At 42.9% G+C, this 20,180-nt stretch overlaps 1 protein-coding gene across 2 annotated transcripts in view; it reads left to right on the forward strand.

The window, feature by feature from the left end:
- Nucleotides 1-19,278, forward strand: part of LOC109909002 (sodium/calcium exchanger 2-like) — a 114,210-nt gene extending 94,932 nt beyond the window's left edge. For both annotated transcript variants that reach the window (XM_031795955.1, XM_031795954.1), the window contains 3 exons: nt 1,749-1,848; nt 11,205-11,483; nt 13,524-19,278. In XM_031795955.1, the coding sequence (XP_031651815.1) occupies nt 1,749-1,848; nt 11,205-11,483; nt 13,524-13,900 (756 nt within the window). In that variant the 3' untranslated portion in view covers nt 13,901-19,278. The remainder of the gene's footprint in view (nt 1-1,748; nt 1,849-11,204; nt 11,484-13,523) is intronic.
- Nucleotides 19,279-20,180: the final 902 nt, after the last annotated feature.

Below are 20,180 nucleotides of genomic sequence, written 5' to 3' on the forward strand. Positions count from 1 at the left end.
CTCTTCTTGACTTGATTAAGATTAATTTATTATGCATAATAAGATTGCGCTTGTCACTGATGATTTGTAGCAGCACAAAACAAACACAACAGGTAATTGATCTCTCAAGTCATTTCAAAGACTGGCACTTGGCTTTATGAAATCCTAGATCAATGTCACATAATTTAATAGCATTGTTAGCTCTATGGATGGGTGGACGGAGTTCGCAAAAAAAAGACCAGTGAGAAATGTTTACACAGGTGAAGTTTCCACATCAACAAGTAAAAACGACTACCGCTGAGCATCACATACTGTATGCCCAGGCAGCTCCTATACCCTGGCAGTCATAGAATACGTTTACATCAGTGGAGGCTGGTGGGAGGAGCTATAGGAGGACGGGCTCATTGTAATGACGGGAATGGAATCAATGGAACGCAATCAAACGTGTGGTTTCCATATGTTTGCTCTGTATGATACTGATCCATTGATTCCATTCCAGCCATTACAATGGGCCCGTCCTCCTATAGCTCCTCCCACCAGCCTCCACTGATGTAAACATACTCTAATAATTCAATCTTAAACTGGATTATGGCAGTAGGCCGACAATGGCAATAGTCATGTGAACCGATTACTCTGCTGATTTTACATCGGCGTAGGGTTAAATCGAAGTAAACCTACGCTGGTGAAAACATCTGCTTCTCTGAGCATTCTTTCACAGGATTAGGACATGTAAGGTGAATCATTGTCCCAGCGGTGCGTTTGATCTATGCACCGGTAGCCAAAGCTTCCCTCTTATGCGCTAGTGGCGTGAGTTCGGATAAAACGGAAAGAGTGCATCTTAGAATTAGTTTTCACACACAAACTTTATATGTCCGAACTCCGAATCAAATAGGCTTCGCAGAATAAACCTGGCTTCTGGGGTACAACGTTTATTTTGATTGGCGATTTTCTGCATTTATTTTCCCCATCAGTAGCCTGATTTCACGTAAACAGGATTATTCAGAAAATCATTCTCCTTGCAGAGCATGTAAATGTTTTGAACAAATCTAATCTAACAATCCACAATAATCGTATTATTGTGTGCATGAAACCGTACCCATTATTGAATAGGACAGTATGTCCCAGTTGTCTAAAGGCTGATGGCCATCGCCTGTAGTCCCCAGTCTTCGAGGCTTACCCACATTGGTGAGACCTTTCTATCCAATGAAACCTCCTATCCAGTCGGGTTTGGCTAGGGTGCTTCATAGGATATTTTTATTGGTTAGATTGAGTAGGAGGAAGTTACAGTTTGGTGCAGTAGTACTTGAGTTCTGGATATGATGCTTTTCTTCAGTGCATGAGTGGATCCCAGGACTCAGCATGTGGTTTGCTGTGATTGCTTGGGAGGAGTGTCCTTATAAACACAGCATGTGTTTATAAGGACCACAGTGTGTGTGTGTGTGTGTGTGTGTGTGTGTGTGTGTGTGTGTGTGTGTGTGTGTGTGTGTGTGTGTGTGTGTGTGTGTGTGTGTGTGCAGTTTAAACAAATACTACTATTGTGAATTCATATTACCCCAGAAATGGACCCCAGAAAGAGTAGCTGCTGCTATCGCAACAGCTAATGGGGATCTTAATAAAATATCAAATATTACTGCACTTCTCATGGTAACGATGTCACTTCCTCCAAACTCTTCTAGGCATTCTCCATTAGTGTTCCGGTCACGCACATGAGTTTGCCTTCGTCTCTATAATAGGATGTTGACTATGCGCATTTTGTTTGTGATTGGCAGAGCACCGTTGACAAGCTCATTAAGAAGACCAACTTGGCCCTTGTGATTGGCACTCACTCCTGGAGGGAGCAGTTCGTGGAAGCTGTGACTGTCAGCGCAGGTCAGCTTTTGGTATTTGTGCGTGTGTGTGATTTCTATTGAGTGAGAGAAATATGAATAACGTGAGTCTCACTGTTGACATTGTATTATACACACACACACACACTGACTAGAGCAGGCCTGGGCAATTATTTTCCATGGAGGGCCACATTAGAATATATTTTTGCCATCGCGGGCCAGAATCCTATTACAGGATTATATGTCGTTTTGACAGATATATCTACTGTAAATCACGTCCTGATATGCTACTCATTTAACTTTTTTAACATGCACAGAGGTAAACCACATCCATGTTCTCCTTTTGGTAGGTATCTTCATTATTAAAACTTCCAATGAACTACACAGAGGGAAAAGTACACTGTGCATTCAGCACCACGGACAGAACTCTTGTTAACTCGTATGCACAAAAACACAAGAAAGAGAGAGTGCTCAACATTACATTTAAACTACTCAATCAGTGTGAGGAGTGAAGTCTCTGATGGGCATTGACTAGAGCAATGAAGTCAGGTATAGTTTCTGACGTCTCTATGCGCAGGATTGCTGAGGTCAGAGTCCGTAAGAGATGATCTGTGCCTTGTTATATTTCATCACTGAAAACATATGTTCACATACATAGGTTGACCCAAACAGTACAAACATCTTCTGAGCATGACTCCTAATCTTCGGAAAGTTTCGTTAATCTAGAGATGCATAGAACCTCATCAGTGACATTGTTTTGGATAGTTCTCCAATCACTGCATCAGACTGAAAATCGATAAGCTCAAGTTGCAGGTCAGTGGGAGCGTTATCCACATTGAAGGTGAAAGGAGAGGAAACCAACAGCATGTCATTTTCTAACACTTTGAAATCTTTAAAACAATGAGGAAACTCGCCATTCAAAGCACACTGCAGCGATGTATACGTCTCCCACTGGTCATCTCCAAGGTGGCATAGCAGTTCAGACGTCTTTTGTCCTCGTCTTGTCGTGTCCTGTATATATATATATTTACAACTTTTTCACATACATTTTATTTTTATTTTCCATCAACTCATCTTCAAAACACTCTCCTGCAACCCGCCTCACCAATGTATATTTATAAAAAAGTATTATTTACCTCAGATCTGTAATCCTCCAAGAAGCTAGCCAGAAACTCCAAGAAGCTAGCCTGAAACTAGCCAGAAGCTAATCCAGAAGCTAGTTCAGAAGCTAGTTAGCTCCTTTACTGGCAAATCGTTAATATTCAGCTAACCACGGTTTGTGGTCATCAGCTATCCTTTAGCTCGAAAATCTATCGCCAGTTCTGTACGGCGCAGCGCGGCTCGGAACTGAACATACCGGACCAATTTTTCTCTCCATGTCCCTGGACATTCATACCCGGATCTCACAGCTAGCTAGCTGCTATCCGTGTGACCATCGGCCTTCGTCGATTCCGGAGCAAACATCAATTATTCCGGAGCTAGCAAGCTCCGTCAATCACTCCTGAGTTCCATCAATCACACCTGGGCTGCAGTCACCTATCCGGACCCGTTTTACTGCCTTCGCGGAGCCCCACCGGGCCTTCACAACTGGACTGCCGACGTTATCTACCCGAAGGAGTTATTCGGCCGGCTCCTCCGTCGCGACGTTACCTGAACGCCCATCTGCGGCCTGCTAACCGTTAGCTGTCTTACCGGCTGCTATCTGAATAGACAATCGGACAATTTTTTTATTATTATTTTTTTTTAAATTATTTTTTAATTATTATTATTATCTTTTCTTCTTGGGCCTCTATAACTATATCTATTGTTTTTATTTTTGTTGTTGTTGTGTGATTTGGATTAATCCCCTCTACCACACGGAACCCCACTAATCTACTGACGGAACGTAAGGGGTGGCTAACAGACCTCCATCCTATGCTAGCTTGCTACCGATGCCCTGGCTAGCTGTCTAAATCACCAACCAACCTCTCCACTCACCGGACCCTTTTGATCACTCGACTAAGCATGCCTATCCTTAATGTCAATATGTCTTGTCCATTTCTGTTCTGGTTAGTGTTTATTGGCTTATTTCACTGTAGAGCCTCTAGTCCTGCTCACTATACCTTATCCAACCTATTAGTTCCACCACCCACACATGCAATGACATCTCCTGGTTTCAACGATGTTTCTAGAGACAATATCTCTCTCTTCATCACTCAATACCTAGGTTTACCTCCACTGTATTCACATCCTACCATACATTTGTCTGTACATTATACCTTGATGCTATTTTATCGCCCCCAGAAACCTCCTTTTACTCTATGTTCCAGACGTTCTAGACGACCAATTCTCATAGCTTTTAGCCGTACCCTTATTCTACTCCTCCTATGTTCCTCTGGCGATGTAGAGGTGAATCCAGGCCCTGCAGTGCCTAGCTCCACTCCTATTCCCCAGGCGCTCTCTTTTGACGACTTCTGTAACCGTAATAGCCTTGGTTTCATGCATGTTAACATTAGAAGCCTCCTCCCTAAGTTTGTTCTATTCACTGCTTTAGCACACTCTGCCAACCCGGATGTTCTAGCTGTGTCTGAATCCTGGCTTAGGAAGACCACCAAAAATTCTGAAGTTTTAATTCCAAACTACAACATTTTCAGACAAGATAGAACTGCCAAAGGGGGCGGTGTTGCAATCTACTGCAAAGATAGCCTGCAGAGTTCTGTCCTACTATCCAGGTCTGTACCCAAACAATTTGAACTTCTACTTTTAAAAATCCACCTCTCTAAAAACAAGTCTCTCACCGTTGCCGCCTGCTATAGACCACCCTCTGCCCCCAGCTGTGCTCTGGACACCATATGTGAACTGATTGCCCCCCATCTATCTTCAGAGTTCGTGCTGCTAGGCGACCTAAACTGGAACATGCTTAACACCCCAGCCATCCTACAATCTAAACTTGATGCCCTCAATCTCACACAAATAATCAATGAACCTACCAGGTACCTCCCCAAAACCTTAAACACGGGCACCCTCATAGATATCATCCTAACCAACTTCCCCTCTAAATACACCTCTGCTGTCTTCAACCAAGATCTCAGCGATCACTGCCTCATTGCCTGCATCCGTAATGGGTCAGCGGTCAAACGACCTCCACTCATCACTGTAAAACGCTCCCTGAAACACTTCTGCGAGCAGGCCTTTCTAATCGACCTGGCCGGGGTATCCTGGAAGGATATTGATCTCATCCCGTCAGTAGAGGATGCCTGGATATTTTTTAAAAATGCCTTCCTAACCATCTTAAATAAACATGCCCCATTCAAGAAATTTAGAACCAGGAACAGATATAGCCCTTGGTTCTCCCCAGACCTGACTGCCCTTAACCAACACAAAAACATCCTATGGCATTCTGCATTAGCATCGAACAGCCCCCGTGATATGCAGCTGTTCAGGGAAGCTAGAAATCATTATACACAGGCAGTTAGAAAAGCCAAGGCTAGCTTTTTCAAGCAGAAATTTGCTTCCTGCAACACTAACTCAAAAAAGTTCTGGGACACTGTAAAGTCCATGGAGAATAAGAACACCTCCTCCCAGCTGCCCACTGCACTGAAGATAGGAAACACTGTCACCACTGATAAATCCACCATAATTGAGAATTTCAATAAGCATTTTTCTACGGCTGGCCATGCTTTCCACCTGGCTACTCCTACCCCGGACAACAGCACTGCACCCCCAACAGCAACTCGCCCAAGCCTTCCCCATTTCTCCTTCTCCCAAATCCATTCAGCTGATGTTCTGAAAGAGCTGCAAAATCTGGACCCCTACAAATCAGCCGGGCTAGACAATCTGGACCCTTTCTTTCTAAAATTATCTGCCGAAATTGTTGCCACCCCTATTACTAGCCTGTTCAACCTCTCTTTCGTGTCGTCTGAGATTCCCAAGGATTGGAAAGCAGCTGCGGTCATCCCCCTCTTCAAAGGGGGGGACACTCTTGACCCAAACTGCTACAGACCTATATCTATCCTACCGTGCCTTTCTAAGGTCTTCGAAAGCCAAGTCAACAAACAGATTACCGACCATTTCGAATCTCACCATACCTTCTCTGCTATGCAATCTGGTTTCAGAGCTGGTCATGGGTGCACCTCAGCCACGCTCAAGGTCCTAAACGATATCTTAACCGCCATCGATAAGAAACATTACTGTGCAGCCGTATTCATTGATCTGGCCAAGGCTTTCGACTCTGTCAATCACCATATCCTCATCGGCAGACTCGACAGCCTTGGTTTCTCAAATGATTGCCTCGCCTGGTTCACCAACTACTTCTCTGATAGAGTTCAGTGTGTCAAGTCGGAGGGTCTGCTGTCCGGACCTCTGGCAGTCTCTATGGGGGTGCCACAGGGTTCAATTCTTGGACCGACTCTCTTCTCTGTATACATCAATGAGGTCGCTCTTGCTGCTGGTGAGTCCCTGATCCACCTCTACGCAGACGACACCATTCTGTATACTTCCGGCCCTTCTTTGGACACTGTGTTAACAACCCTCCAGGCAAGCTTCAATGCCATACAACTCTCCTTCCGTGGCCTCCAATTGCTCTTAAATACAAGTAAAACTAAATGCATGCTCTTCAACCGATCGCTACCTGCACCTACCCGCCTGTCCAACATCACTACTCTGGACGGCTCTGACTTAGAATACGTGGACAACTACAAATACTTAGGTGTCTGGTTAGACTGTAAACTCTCCTTCCAGACCCATATCAAACATCTCCAATCCAAAGTTAAATCTAGAATTGGCTTCCTATTTCGCAACAAAGCATCCTTCACTCATGCTGCCAAACATACCCTTGTAAAACTGACCATCCTACCAATCCTCGACTTTGGCGATGTCATTTACAAAATAGCCTCCAATACCCTACTCAACAAATTGGATGCAGTCTATCACAGTGCAATCCGTTTTATCACCAAAGCCCCATATACTACCCACCATTGCGACCTGTACGCTCTCGTTGGCTGGCCCTCGCTTCATACTCGTCGCCAAACCCACTGGCTCCATGTCATCTACAAGACCCTGCTAGGTAAAGTCCCCCCTTATCTCAGCTCGCTGGTCACCATAGCATCTCCCACCTGTAGCACACGCTCCAGCAGGTATATCTCTCTAGTCACCCCCAAGACCAATTCTTTCTTTGGCCGCCTCTCCTTCCAGTTCTCTGCTGCCAATGACTGGAACGAACTACAAAAATCTCTGAAACTGGAAACACTTATCTCCCTCACTAGCTTTAAGCACCAACTGTCAGAGCAGCTCACAGATTACTGCACCTGTACATAGCCCACCTATAATTTAGCCCAAACAACTACCTCTTTCCCAACTGTATTTAATTTTTATTTATTTATTTATTTTGCTCCTTTGCACCCCATTATTTTTTTATTTCTACTTTGCACATTCTTCCATTGCAAAACTACCATTCCAGTATTTTACTTGCTATATTGTATTTACTTTGCCATCATGGCCTTTTTTTGCCTTTACCTCCCTTCTCACCTCATTTGCTCACATTGTATATAGACTTGTTTATACTGCATTATTGACTGTATGTTTGTTTTTACTCCATGTGTAACTCTGTGTCGTTTTATCTGTCGAACTGCTTTGCTTTATCTTGGCCAGGTCGCAATTGTAAATGAGAACTTGTTCTCAACTTGCCTACCTGGTTAAATAAAGGTAAAATAAATAAAAAAATAAAAATCTGATAGGGAACAGACTAGTGGTGTCAGAAGGTGGGTGAGATTGTTGGCTTCTACTTGGCGGGTCAGGAGGATTAATTTTCCCTTGAAGGCTTTGACAAGGCTGTACATCTGATGCGCAAAAAGGCCCTTCCCTTCTAGTTTGGAATTCAGTTCATTCATGAAGGCCCTGATGTCCACGGTGAAGGCAAAATCAGCCAACCATTCTTTATCCTTTAGTTGAGGGGAATCCACATATTTTCCTTTCATTTGCAAAAACTCTGCAATCTCTGCCTTCACCTTCCCCAAAGGTTTGTGTGGTAGGGAAGATCTGCATGACCCGACTCTGTCTCTTCCAACAGTGAGACAAACTGCCTGTGGTTTAAAGATGTTGCTTTTATGAAGTTTACCACTGTAGGGACTGTATCCACAACATGGCTCATTTTCAGAACACATTTACAGAGCACCTCCTGATGAATAATGCAGTGCAGGAAAATCATTTTATGATCTGGGTTCAGCTCAGCTACTTGATCTTGTATCCTTTTCAAAAGGCCAACGCTTTTTCCTGTCATGTTTGGGCACCCATCAGTGGTCACACTGGAGAACTTTTCAAACCTGAGTCTCAGCTTTTCCACACACTTATTAACCTCCAATAAATCCTTCCCTGTGGTTGTGCTCTTCATTGACTGCACTGAAGCTCCTCTGTCATTTCAAAGTCTGGGGTTATGCCTCGTAAGAATATCAACTGCGCCGTGTCACGTTCATCACTGCTCTCATCCAGGGCCAAGGAGAAATCGGGGAAATGCTTTACCTTGTCTTTCAACTGTTGTTCCACATTCTCTGCGATGTCCTCAACACGTCGTGTCACTGTTCGTCTTGACAGGGAAACATTTTCAAACAGCTCTTTCTTGTCAAGGCAAAGTATTTCTGCAGAGTCAATTAAACATTCTTTAATGAATTCGCCCTCAGCGAATGGCTTGCTATGTTTAGCAGTTTCGTGGGACAGTACATAGCTAGTTCACGCAATTCTGTCGTTTGCTGATTGAAGTTTTGTGAAAAGTCCTTGCTGCTTTTGCAACTGAGAAAGCAACTCTTTCGATGCTCTTGCCCTCTGCTCAGAAGACATTCCTATATTTCTCTGCACGCTTCGCCTGTCAGTGTCGGAACAAGTTGTAGTCCTTTGCACACTAAGCACACAGCTTCCCCTGATACCTTAATAAAGAAATATTTGCTGGAACATCCTGCATTCATTGTCTACTTTCCTTTTCTTTGAAATCTTTGAAAAACACATTTTTGCTCAATTTCTAGCTAGCTACTATTTGTAACTGTGACGAGGTGTGTGTCAGCCTGTCAGTCAAGGTCTTTCCTCGAGCAGGTGTTATTTATGTCTTCCCGAGTGGCGCAGCGGTCTAAGACACTGCATCTCAGTGCAAGATTGCATCACTGCGGTACCTGGTTGCATCACATCCGGCCGTTCACATCCGGCCGTTCGCGCCCATACCCGCGAACCAGGGACCCTCTGCACACATCATCAAGAGTCACCCACGAAGCATCGTTACCCATCGCTCCACAAATTCCGCGCAAGGGGAACTACTACTTCAAGGTCTCAGAGCAAGTGACGTCACCGATTGAAACGCTATTTAGCGCGCACTGCTAACTAAGCTAGCCGTTTCACATCCGTTACACTGACTTGCCTTGTTAAATAAATAAAGGTTACATGTTTTTTTTTTATCCCACAAGCGATGGGGGTCATTAAATCATTACACAAAGGTGAGTATTCATTTGGCTTTTAATTTGAATAACAAATACATTTTTCAAAACTTTACTATCGCAAATTCTTGATGTGATCTGAGTATGATTCCACAGGCCGTATTGAATCAGGTCATGGGTCGCATACGGCCCCCAGGACGGCCATTGCTCAAGCCTGGATTGGAGCCATAATGAAGGACTTCACAGCTGCTTTATGAATGTAATTTCTTGCTCAGGCTTTGAATAGTGATCTGAGTGTTTTTTGTCCAGAGCCATAATTACATCAAATATTTGGAGTCCTTTGTTGTTCTTCCAAAGAGCTGCCCAAGCATTTCATTCAGGGAGTGAGTGTTAGCTTGCTCGTTAAGTTTGATATGTCAAGGGGAAACAAGTGAGGACACAGCCTTATTTTCGGGATCCTCATTATAACAGGAAACAACTTGTTTTGAAAGGTGATAATTGCAAACCCGCAGACTTCATATAAAAAGGTTTCTGTGATATTTATCTTGGTAATATCTATTATAAAGTGTAATATTGACTTTAGAAAGCAAAGCTGTCTTCCACAGTGTTGAGGTAATGGGTGAGATGTCTGACTGTCTATGTCTGGTGTAAAAGCTCCACCTGGTGGACTGTTATATTCATTACAGATAAACGTGAATATAACAATGCACCAAGTAAAACACAGGAGTGTGTGTGTGTGTGTGTGTGTGTGTGTGCGCGCCAGTGAAGGCTCCTCAGAGGATGTAGAGGAGGACCATCCTTGGTGAGGTTATCCTTTTTAGGTAAAACTATACTAAATAATTGATTAAAAAAACACTATTTTGCAGTGAAGGTCTACAGTAACCTCAACAGCACTCTTTGGAGTAGCACAATGGTGTAGCCGGAGGACATCTAGTTCCCGTCCTACTCAGGGTACATTGACTTCGATACAAAACCTAGGAGGTTCATGGTTCTCACACCCTTCCATAGACATACGCAGTAATTATGACAACTTCCAGAGGACGTCCTCCAACCTATCAGCGTGAACTGACATGTTGTCCACCCAATCAAGGAATCATAATGAATATAGTACTGAAAGCAGGAGCTACAGCTAGCTAGCACTGCATAAAATGTGGTGTGTAGTTGACTCAAAGAGAGAGAAAGACAATCGTTGAACAGTTGAACAAATTAATTTCTTCCAAAATGAAGGACAAGCGAGCGAGAGATTGTCATTTTTTTACAGTTTCACTTATTTAGATAGCGAATGCAGAAAGCTAGTTTAGCCTACTCAAACAAAGAGGGATGCAATGTTAGGTAGCTGGCTATGGGTATCCAACACTGGAACTCTTCCAAATCAAGGGAAGCTTTTGGTTTTATTAATTCATTGCCACCGGGACCCGCAGGTGTAACTGCTAAACTGATTGCTGACTGTAACACTGTACTGCATGATTGTAAAGGATTTACTAACTCGTTAGTTCTAGTAGCTAAGTTGACTATGACGTTAGCTAATTTGATGACAACGGCTGTGTGTAGCGGTTAGGGGTTATGATATGCAGGTTTGGCTTGAAAATATTTTTTTGCCTGGTCACAAACAGCTGTTGTTTGCAACTGTTGGCCTAATGATTACACCCTAGATCAGCTAGAAGCAGGCAAGAGTGTGCAAGGTGGTATTGAATGTGTCACTGTCTGTCACTTTGCTGAATCATTATTTTCTCTCAACCTGTGCTCCTACGTTGTAAACTTTCATTCAAAGGCTAGGTTGTAGCAACCTGATGGGTATAGGCATATAGTAGCCTAAACGTATCGATCTTACATTGATCTGGGTGAATGGAATATGAATGACAGTCATCCAATATGCTGTAATAGAAATAAGGCCATGCTTATAAAAAATAAAAAGTATTGTCCTCCTTCGTCTTAAACGGCACCAACCACCACTGGTGTGAGCGCGTGCATAAGTCTCTTGTGTTTTACTGTATCCACCTCCCAGGGGATGGTGATGACGATGACGAGGAGGGGCGTGAAGAGCGTCTGCCATCCTGCTACGACTACGTCATGCACTTTCTGACGGTGTTCTGGAAGGTTCTGTTTGCCTTCGTTCCGCCCACCGAGTACTGGAATGGCTGGGCCTGCTTCTTCGTGTCCATCTCGGTCATCGGTATCTTGACTGCCATCATCGGGGACCTGGCCTCCCACTTTGGCTGCACTGTGGGCCTCAGGGACACTGTCACTGCTGTGGTGTTTGTGGCTCTTGGCACCTCTATTCCTGGTGAGAGATTATGTATATACAGTTGAAGTGTGTGTGTGTGTGTGTGTGTGTGTGTGTGAGAAATAGAGGCACTATGGACTCAAGTACATCTGCCTCACCAGGCAGCCATATTGGTAGGATGTGTGTATAGACCTCCTAGCTCTAAGGTGTCCTATCTGGATGACTTATGCACTGGGGTTTGACCAGGCCACAGATGGTAACAGAGATGTATAGTTGAAGTCGGAAGTTTACATACACTTAGGTTGGAGTCATTAAAACTCGTTTTTCAACCACTCCACAAATCTCTTGTTAATAAAGTATAGTTTTGGCAAGTCAGTTAGGACATCTACTGTGTGCAGTAATTTTTCCAACAATTGTTTACAGACAGATTATTTCACTTATAATTCACTGTATCACAATTCCAGTGGGTCAGAAGTTTACACTAAGTTGAAAATGATGTCATGGCTTCAGAAGCTTCTGATGGGCTAATTGACACCATTTGAGTCGATTGGAGGTGTACCTGTGGATGTATTTCAAGACCTACCTTCAAACTCAGTGCCTCTCTGCTTGACATCATGGGAAAATCAAAAGAAATCAGCCAAGACCTCAGAAAATCATTGTAGACCTCCACAAGTCTGGTTCATCCTTGGGAGCAATTTCCAAACGCCTGAAGGTACAACGTTCATCTGTACAAACAATAGTACGCAAGTATAAACACCATGGGACCACGCAGCCGCCATACCGCTCAGGAAGGAGGCGCGTTCTGTCTTCTAGAGATGAACGTACTTTGGTGCGAAAAGTGCAAATCAATCCCAGAACAACAGCAAAGGACCTTGTGAAGATGCTGGAGGAAACAGGTACAAAAGTATCTATATCCACAGTAAAATGAGTCCGATAAGGACATAACCTGAAAGGCCGCTCAGCAAGGAAGAAGCCACTGCTACAAAACCACCATAGATTGTACTTTTTGTACTTTTTGGAGAAATGTCCTCCTTTCTGATGAAACAAAAATAAAAGTGTTTGGCCATAATGACCATCGTTATGTTTGGAGGAAAAAGGGGAGCCTTGCAAGCCGAAGAACACCATCCCAACCGTGAATCACGGGGTGGCAGCATCATGTTGTGGGGGGTGCTTTGCTGCAGGAGGGACTGGCGCACTAAACAAAATAGATGGCATCATGGGGGAGGAAAATGTGGACATATTGAAGCAATATCTTAAGACATCAATCAGGAAGTTAAAGCTTGGTCGCAAATGGGTCTTCCACATGGACAATGACCCCAAGCATACTTCCAAAGTTGTGGCAAGATGGCTTAAGGACAACAAAGTCAAGGTATTGGAGTGGCCATCACTAAACCCTGACCTCAATCCTATAGAACATTTGTGGGCAGAACTGAAAAAGTGTGTGCGAGCGAGGAGGCCTACAAACCTGACTCCGTTTCACCAGCTCTGTCAGGAGGAATGAGGCTAAATTCACCCAACTTATTGTGGGACCAAATTTAAACAATTTTAAGGCAGTGCTACCAAATACTTAATTGACTGTATGTAAACTTCTGACCCACTGGGAATGTGATGACAGAAATAAATAATTCTCTCTACTATTATTCTGACATTTCACATTCTTAAAATAAAGTGGTGATCCTAACTGACCTAAGACAGGGACTTTTTACTAGGATTAAATGTCAGGAATTGTGAAAAACTGAGTTTAAATGTATTTGGCTAAGGTGTATGTAAACTTCAGACTCTAACTGTATCTCCTAATGTCATTTAAATACCACAACCATTCCTCATTTAATGAGGGGTTCGGTACAAGGTAATAGGGTTAAGGTGAAAAAAAAATGTATACTCAGAGTGAAATAGCAGAAATTCCTGCTTTGCAGCTTGTCCAGTTAGTGAAATCCTTGTGTGTGTGTGTGTGGTGTGACTACAAGGTTTGACAACAGCATGGACCCGGGCTCCCTGGCCTACTCCCTCAGCCTCTTCACCAGCTGTGATGACAGGTACTTCACCTATCTCTCTCACTTCTCTCTCTCTCCTTCCCTACCTCCCCTCCTCACTCCTCAGACACGTTTGCCAGCAAGGTGGCGGCCACGCAGGACCAGCACGCTGATGCGTCGGTGGGCAATGTGACTGGCAGCAACGCGGTCAACGTGTTCCTGGGCATCGGGGTGGCGTGGTCGGTGGCGGCCGTCTACTGGAAGGTGCAGGGCAAGGAGTTCCGCGTGGACCCTGGCTCCCTGGCCTTCTCCGTCACCCTCTTCACCAGCTTCGCCTTCATCTGCATGGGCGTGCTGCTGTTCCGCCGGCGGCCCTCTATCGGGGGGGAGCTGGGCGGGCCGCGGACAGCACGCATCATCACCAGCCTCCTCTTCCTGGGCCTCTGGTTCCTCTATGTCCTCTTCTCAAGCCTGGAGGCCTACTGCCACATAGAGGGCTTTTAGAGGTCACATGAGAGCAGAGACAGGGCTACTAGTCAAAACACTGATATACATTATAGTTATTATAATACACACATCTACAACAGGACAGGGCCCAGGCCAAAGGTTGGGACCTGGTCATTATCACTGGATCGCTAATACCTAAGGGATCTGTAGACATACCCGATATACACATACACACACACACACTTACATACAGACACATACACACATGTACTGAAACATGAACTGTACATATAACTACATGCATGCACAAACAAATGCACACGTGGTCTCTCACCAAGACCAACACACACATACAGCACTGTAACAAGGGCACCACACAGGTTGTGTGTGGCCTGGATCCTGGATGACACCCAGTTAACATCAACCTCCTATTGCACACTCAAGTGTTATACACACTCACTGGACAAACGAGGAAGAGAAGGAGAGAAAAGAAAGTATTGGTCAAGGAAGTGACGAAGGAAGTAAGACTGGAGAGATTTCAAAGGAAGCACGTTCAGAATGTAAACCAGCATGTCGTAAAAGAGGGAGAGTGAAGGAGAGAAAGAGACAGACAGGTGTGTAGAAACTAAGTGTTGCAGTGGCATTCTATTCATTCCGACTGGCTGCGTAACATGGTTTTGGGTCCAGACTGCTTTAATTGAAGCAGGGTAGAGTGCCGTGTGTTTTGCAGGGTGGGCCGTAGCTCCGTCACCGTTGCAGGGAAGGCGAACCAGACTCGATCCACTCGACTCAATCCATGTCTGTGTGGCCTTAAAGCAGTACCCTTTCGCTGGGGGTTCCTTTTCAAAGGCAGAATCCACACACGTAGAAGCTGTGGTGGAAAAAGTACTCAACTATCATACGTGAGTAAAAGTAAAGATACCTTAATGGAGAATGACTTGAGTAAAAGTAAAAGTCACCCAGTAAAATACTACTTGTTCTAAAAGTATCTGGTTTTAAATGTGCTTAATGTACAGTGGTGCAAAATGTACTCAATTGTCAGACTTGAGTAAAAATAAAAAGTGAAAGTAAATGCTATACATCAAATTCCGTATATTAAGCAAACCAGACCGCACCATTTTCTTTTTATTTCATTTTATTTTCGGACAGCCAGGGGCACACTCCAAAACTCCGACATCATTTAAAAAACGTAGTATTTGTGTTTAGTGAGTCCGCCAGATCAGAGCGAGTAGAGATGATAATGTGTTATATTGATAGGTGCGTGAATTGGAGCATATTACTGTCCTGCTTTTGGGTGTCAGGGAAAATGTATGGGAGTAAAAAGTCAACAAAAAAAAATAGGAATGTTGTGGAGTAAAAGTTGTCAAAAAATAGTAATGTACAGATACCCCAAAAACTAGTAGTACTTCAAAGTATTTTTACAAAGTTACTTTACACCACTGCGTAGTAGTGGAATGGGTCCATCTTCAGTCGCTATGACAGAGCACCATGAAAATGGTTGATTCATGAGTAGGATGTTTACATTTAGCAATGGGAGATAAAACAACAACACCAACTAAACTGAAAGCCCCAAGTTGCAGTTACTGTATGGTTTCCCATACAGGGGAGGTGGGATTTACGTATGACATTGAAACAAGCTCTCAATTCTGTGTTGGTGTAAATACAATAGGAGTGTATATGTATTTGTTAGAGGGGCTTCTCTACAGATATGGTGGGATGGGGTGGCCAATAATAGATATAATGCATGGGGTTCAGAAACTAGTCACCACTGTCTTACTTCACAGGAAAATGACTTTTGCAGGTAGCTTGTGTAAATTATGGCTCCGAGATGAGGTATCATCCTTTCACCATAACCACAATCCCCATCCATCGAACTTTAACATAGAGTCGATCCAGAGGGATTAAATATAAATGTGCCTCCTCATCTGTGGACTTCTGAATGAAGGGAAGACGGAGTTTCTGGAGGCACGACTCTGAATAACGAAAGTCTCACACCCAGCTCTTGAGGCTCTTACTGTTGTGTCTCACTGGAATTCAGATCATAGATCTGCATTCCATTCCAGCAGACAGTAGAGTCCTCCATCACCATCATGTTTGAGACGTTGTACATTTCGAATGACCTTTCGCAACCACAATGAGAGTGAAATGATGATTTAGCAATGCAGGCACGTTGATGGTGTAAATATTATTTTATGTTACTGTCCAAGGGTGAGTTACTATCCACTGAAGCACAGCACAAAGCGACACAATCTCCTAGAATGTCGAATGCTACGACAAGAGTGTATCGCTATCTGACGTATACTTTTCAAAAACAATCCTTTACCTGAATACAGGTATAAAGTCAAACCTTTACATCCATATACTGTATCCCTTTGGCTCCACGCTTGCTCAGTGGACAGTAACTATTCGTTGTTCTTTGGTGGATGAAAAGGTAAAAGCAGAGAGGGGTGGTGAGGTTGAGGGTAGCGTTTGTTTGGTCCAAAAGTTATCCTATGTGAGGATATTGGCCACCTGTGTAGGACTTCAGGACCGACAGAGTTCTGTACCGTGATGTTTATATTGTTGTTCATTCAATCGAAATCTGTCAATATTTGTGGGGGAAAAAGAAGAAAAAAAACATGTTGTTCGTTTGTGATACTTGTGATACTATAGCGGAGCACCTTTTTAGGTATGGAGGGCTTGTAAACCCTCTGCTGTGGAATACTGGGTAGAGATGCATGACATGACAGAATAATAGTGACAGCACAGCACCGGCATGGACAAAAAAATTATAATGCATGGGTGGTGACAAGAGAATAGTGTTTGTGTCTTTTATGTGAGAAAGCAGAAGGTCCAGACTGCAGCCAGATCTGTGAAGAGCATGCAGACTGCCTCTGCTCCTCACCTGTTTACAGTAAAGGCTGCCCTGAGATCAGCTCAACCCAACCCCAGCTAATTGGCCCCAAATACAGCAACACTGGCCCACCATCAGTACTTAAGACCATGGCATATAAATTATCTTATTTTGGAGTGAGGCTTACAGTACATCAATTTGTCCAACAGTGTTGGTTCAAATGCTCCTATTCTTCTGGGTTTTTTTTACCTTTTGAAATCCAAACCTCCCCTTTTGCTTGACAGTGAAACTGGGATAGATTACATTTCAAACGGTGAGTTCTCATCAGCTACAGACTGTTATTCAGTAACTACTGATCGTCGCTACTGTAATTCTGCATCATACCCATTTAATGCCTTAAAGTCTAGTACTTACTATTTAGTCAAATTTGACTGGTCTTGTGTGTGCTTTGAGTGGGCATCAGAAACCTAATTGATTAGTGTGCAATATGTGGAACCAGTCAGCAATCTCTACTACTGAGTTAAGAAGAGTAGCAAGAGCTAATATGATTACATACAAACTGAAATAACATCTTCTTGAAAGATCAACTTAGCGATACTGTATTTACTCTGGATCTGACTCTACCATATAATATATTGTTACCCCTGCCCCAATCTCAATGAGATGAAAGTGCAATTAATAAGATAGTGGGAGATGGGGAGGGGTAGTGAACTGTTACAAGACTGTCCATGGTCCTTACATGTGGTTCAATCACCTGACTTACTGAGTCGCTAAGAAAACATGTGGAATAACATAAGAGAACAAGACTGACACAAAATGGAGGTGGGTTTATCTCAGTATTGCCAGGTGTTCTGAGGTGGATATGGAGAAAATACGACACAGCACTTGCTAAGAGTTAATATGCTGCACAATACTAGAGACGGATGTTATATCGTATGGGAGTTTTCCCCACTTATTTTAGAGTTCAGGATACTTGGAACTCTAGTTGAACTGTAGAGTTGTCAATCAGTACAACCAGTGAGAACGATTAACCTTTAAATATTACAAATGCAAACATGGATTAAAAAGGTAATGACATTTTGGAAGTTAAGTGAGTAAACAAATTGACCCCCTCAAAACTATAGATTTATTGATTCAAATAGTAAAGGCTCTCTTGAGAATAGTAATGTATAAATATGCTTATTGTTGCTTGTATAACATATATAATATCAACAAAGATTTCAGTTACCTTGGCCCTCAGTGTTTCCCCAGTCTTTGTCAACTTTTGAAAATAAACGTCTCTTCAGATTATGTTGATAATGCTGGAAGCACCATAGACGTAGACCCAATGGTTTAGGAGGGTAATAAAGAGACATTTTGATATTTCTCTAATTGTCCAATTTGAAGACACATTTCCCCTTGAACTAGTCATTTGATGTAGCACAAACTACATGTACATTTCTGTTGCCCAGATGATTTAATTTATTTATATTTATTAATAATATTTTATTGTTCAACGGCTCCTTGAAGCAAACCATTTGAACCGTTCCAATGCTTCAAAGAGAGTGGGAGCAATGTGCAATATAAAGCTGACTCTTCTTTGCTTTCATCTTAATGAGCAGTCAACTCGGCTCACTCGGTGGGAGTGAAACACTTATTTTCTCCAGTGTTTGTTGCGCCCTCGGCCAACCAACAGATTTATTTAATTCGCTTGAGATTAGCATGTTTACATACAAATTTGTAATGGACATTCCAATGAACCTTGTCAGTTTGTTCAGGGTTGTTATACATAGGATGACATTTTACAGGGCCTTTACTGTGGTCATTGGGTTGGTTATGACATAATTTTTCCTGAATTGAACTGTCTACAATGTTCAGACAATGTTCAGTGTTTCGATGACTTCTATTTAACTATCTGGCCTTTGCCATTGCTGTAGATCAGATATCACTCCCAGATGTTTTATGTGTTGTAAATGCCATCCTATGTGCAAATGCATGAACATTGTGTGTTAGCATGGTCTGTTAAGGACATCTAGGTTTACATTTGGATCGGGTTATCCCAAAACAGTTTTTGGCCTGTGTGGCTGCTTGCGTGGTCTGCTCACGCTTGCAACAAACTGAGCAATGTCGACTTGGTCGAGCAGCAGGTGAATTGTCATTTTTGATTACGTGTTAACAGTCTACTTACTTATTCACCACCTATAAAAGCTGTGAAAAGAAAGCCTGACTTTTCCCGTCTATGTCTGAATGTCTCTGATCATTTGGTTGTCAGTTTGTTGGAGTTTGATATTTCTGTGTCTGTGTCCATGCCCCTCAACTTTCTGTATTGGGGTGAACCACCCCAGGTCTTGCTCTTCAATGTGTCCTTGGTGCAGTTTTATCTGTGAACCTTTCTCTCTGCCTGACATTTGTATGGAATAGTGATATTTACATTTATTCAATACTGTAATAAATGATTTGAAAATGATATTAATTTTTTTTAATGAAAGGATAAACAAAGGAAAAGAAAAATGAAACTTGTTTTGGAGAACCTATGGCATGAGGTGTAATGTGTTCTGAAAAAACAACTATGTAATCAACTCAAGTTAACCTTATTGAATATAGTTTATTTATTTTCAACGCTTACTGTGTCTGTGTAATCATTTTATGCATGACAAGTTGAAAACAAGTCACAGATGACATTGATAACAACTTACATTACAAGTCATTGAGTACGCTGCACGTTCAAGACTTTCTCTTATTATACACTGAACAAAAATATAAATGCAACATGCAACAATTTCAAAGATTTTACTGAGTTACAGTTCATATAAGGAAATCAGTCAATTGAAATCCATTCATTAAGCCCTAATCTATAGATTTCACATGACTGGGATTACAGATATGCATCTGGTCACAGATACCTTAAAAAAAAATGTAGGGGTATGGATCAGAAAACCTGTCCGTATCTGGTTTGACCACCATTCACCTCATGCAGCAGGACACATCTCCTTTGCATAGAGTTCATCAGACTGTTGATTGTTGACATCAGCAAACCACTCGCCCACACAATGCCATACATGCTGTCTGCCATCTGCCCGGTAAAGTTGAAATCGGGGTTAGTCCCATGAACACTTCTCCAGTGTGTCAGTGGCCATCGAAGGTGAGCGTTTACACACTGAAGTTGGTTACGATGCCAAACTGCAGTCAGGTTAAAACCCTGGTGAGAATGAAGAGCACGCTGATGAGCTTCCCTGAGATGGTGTCTGACAGAAATTATTCCGTTGTTCAAACCCACAGTTTCATCAGCTGTCCGGGTGGCTCGTCTCAGACCTGATAATCTCTCTTATTTCTCTCTAATTTTGTGCACACATTTTTTTACATCCCTGTTAGTGAGCATTTATCCTTTGCCAAGATAATCCATCCACCTGATAGGTGTGGCATATCAAGAAGCCGACTAAACGGCATGATCATTACACAGGTGCACCTTGTGCTGGGGACAGTAAAAGGCTACTCTAAAATGTGAAGAACCCGGATGTGTAGGTC

This window comes from Oncorhynchus kisutch, linkage group LG18, assembly GCF_002021735.2.
Source record: "Oncorhynchus kisutch isolate 150728-3 linkage group LG18, Okis_V2, whole genome shotgun sequence".
NCBI lineage: Eukaryota > Metazoa > Chordata > Actinopteri > Salmoniformes > Salmonidae > Oncorhynchus > Oncorhynchus kisutch.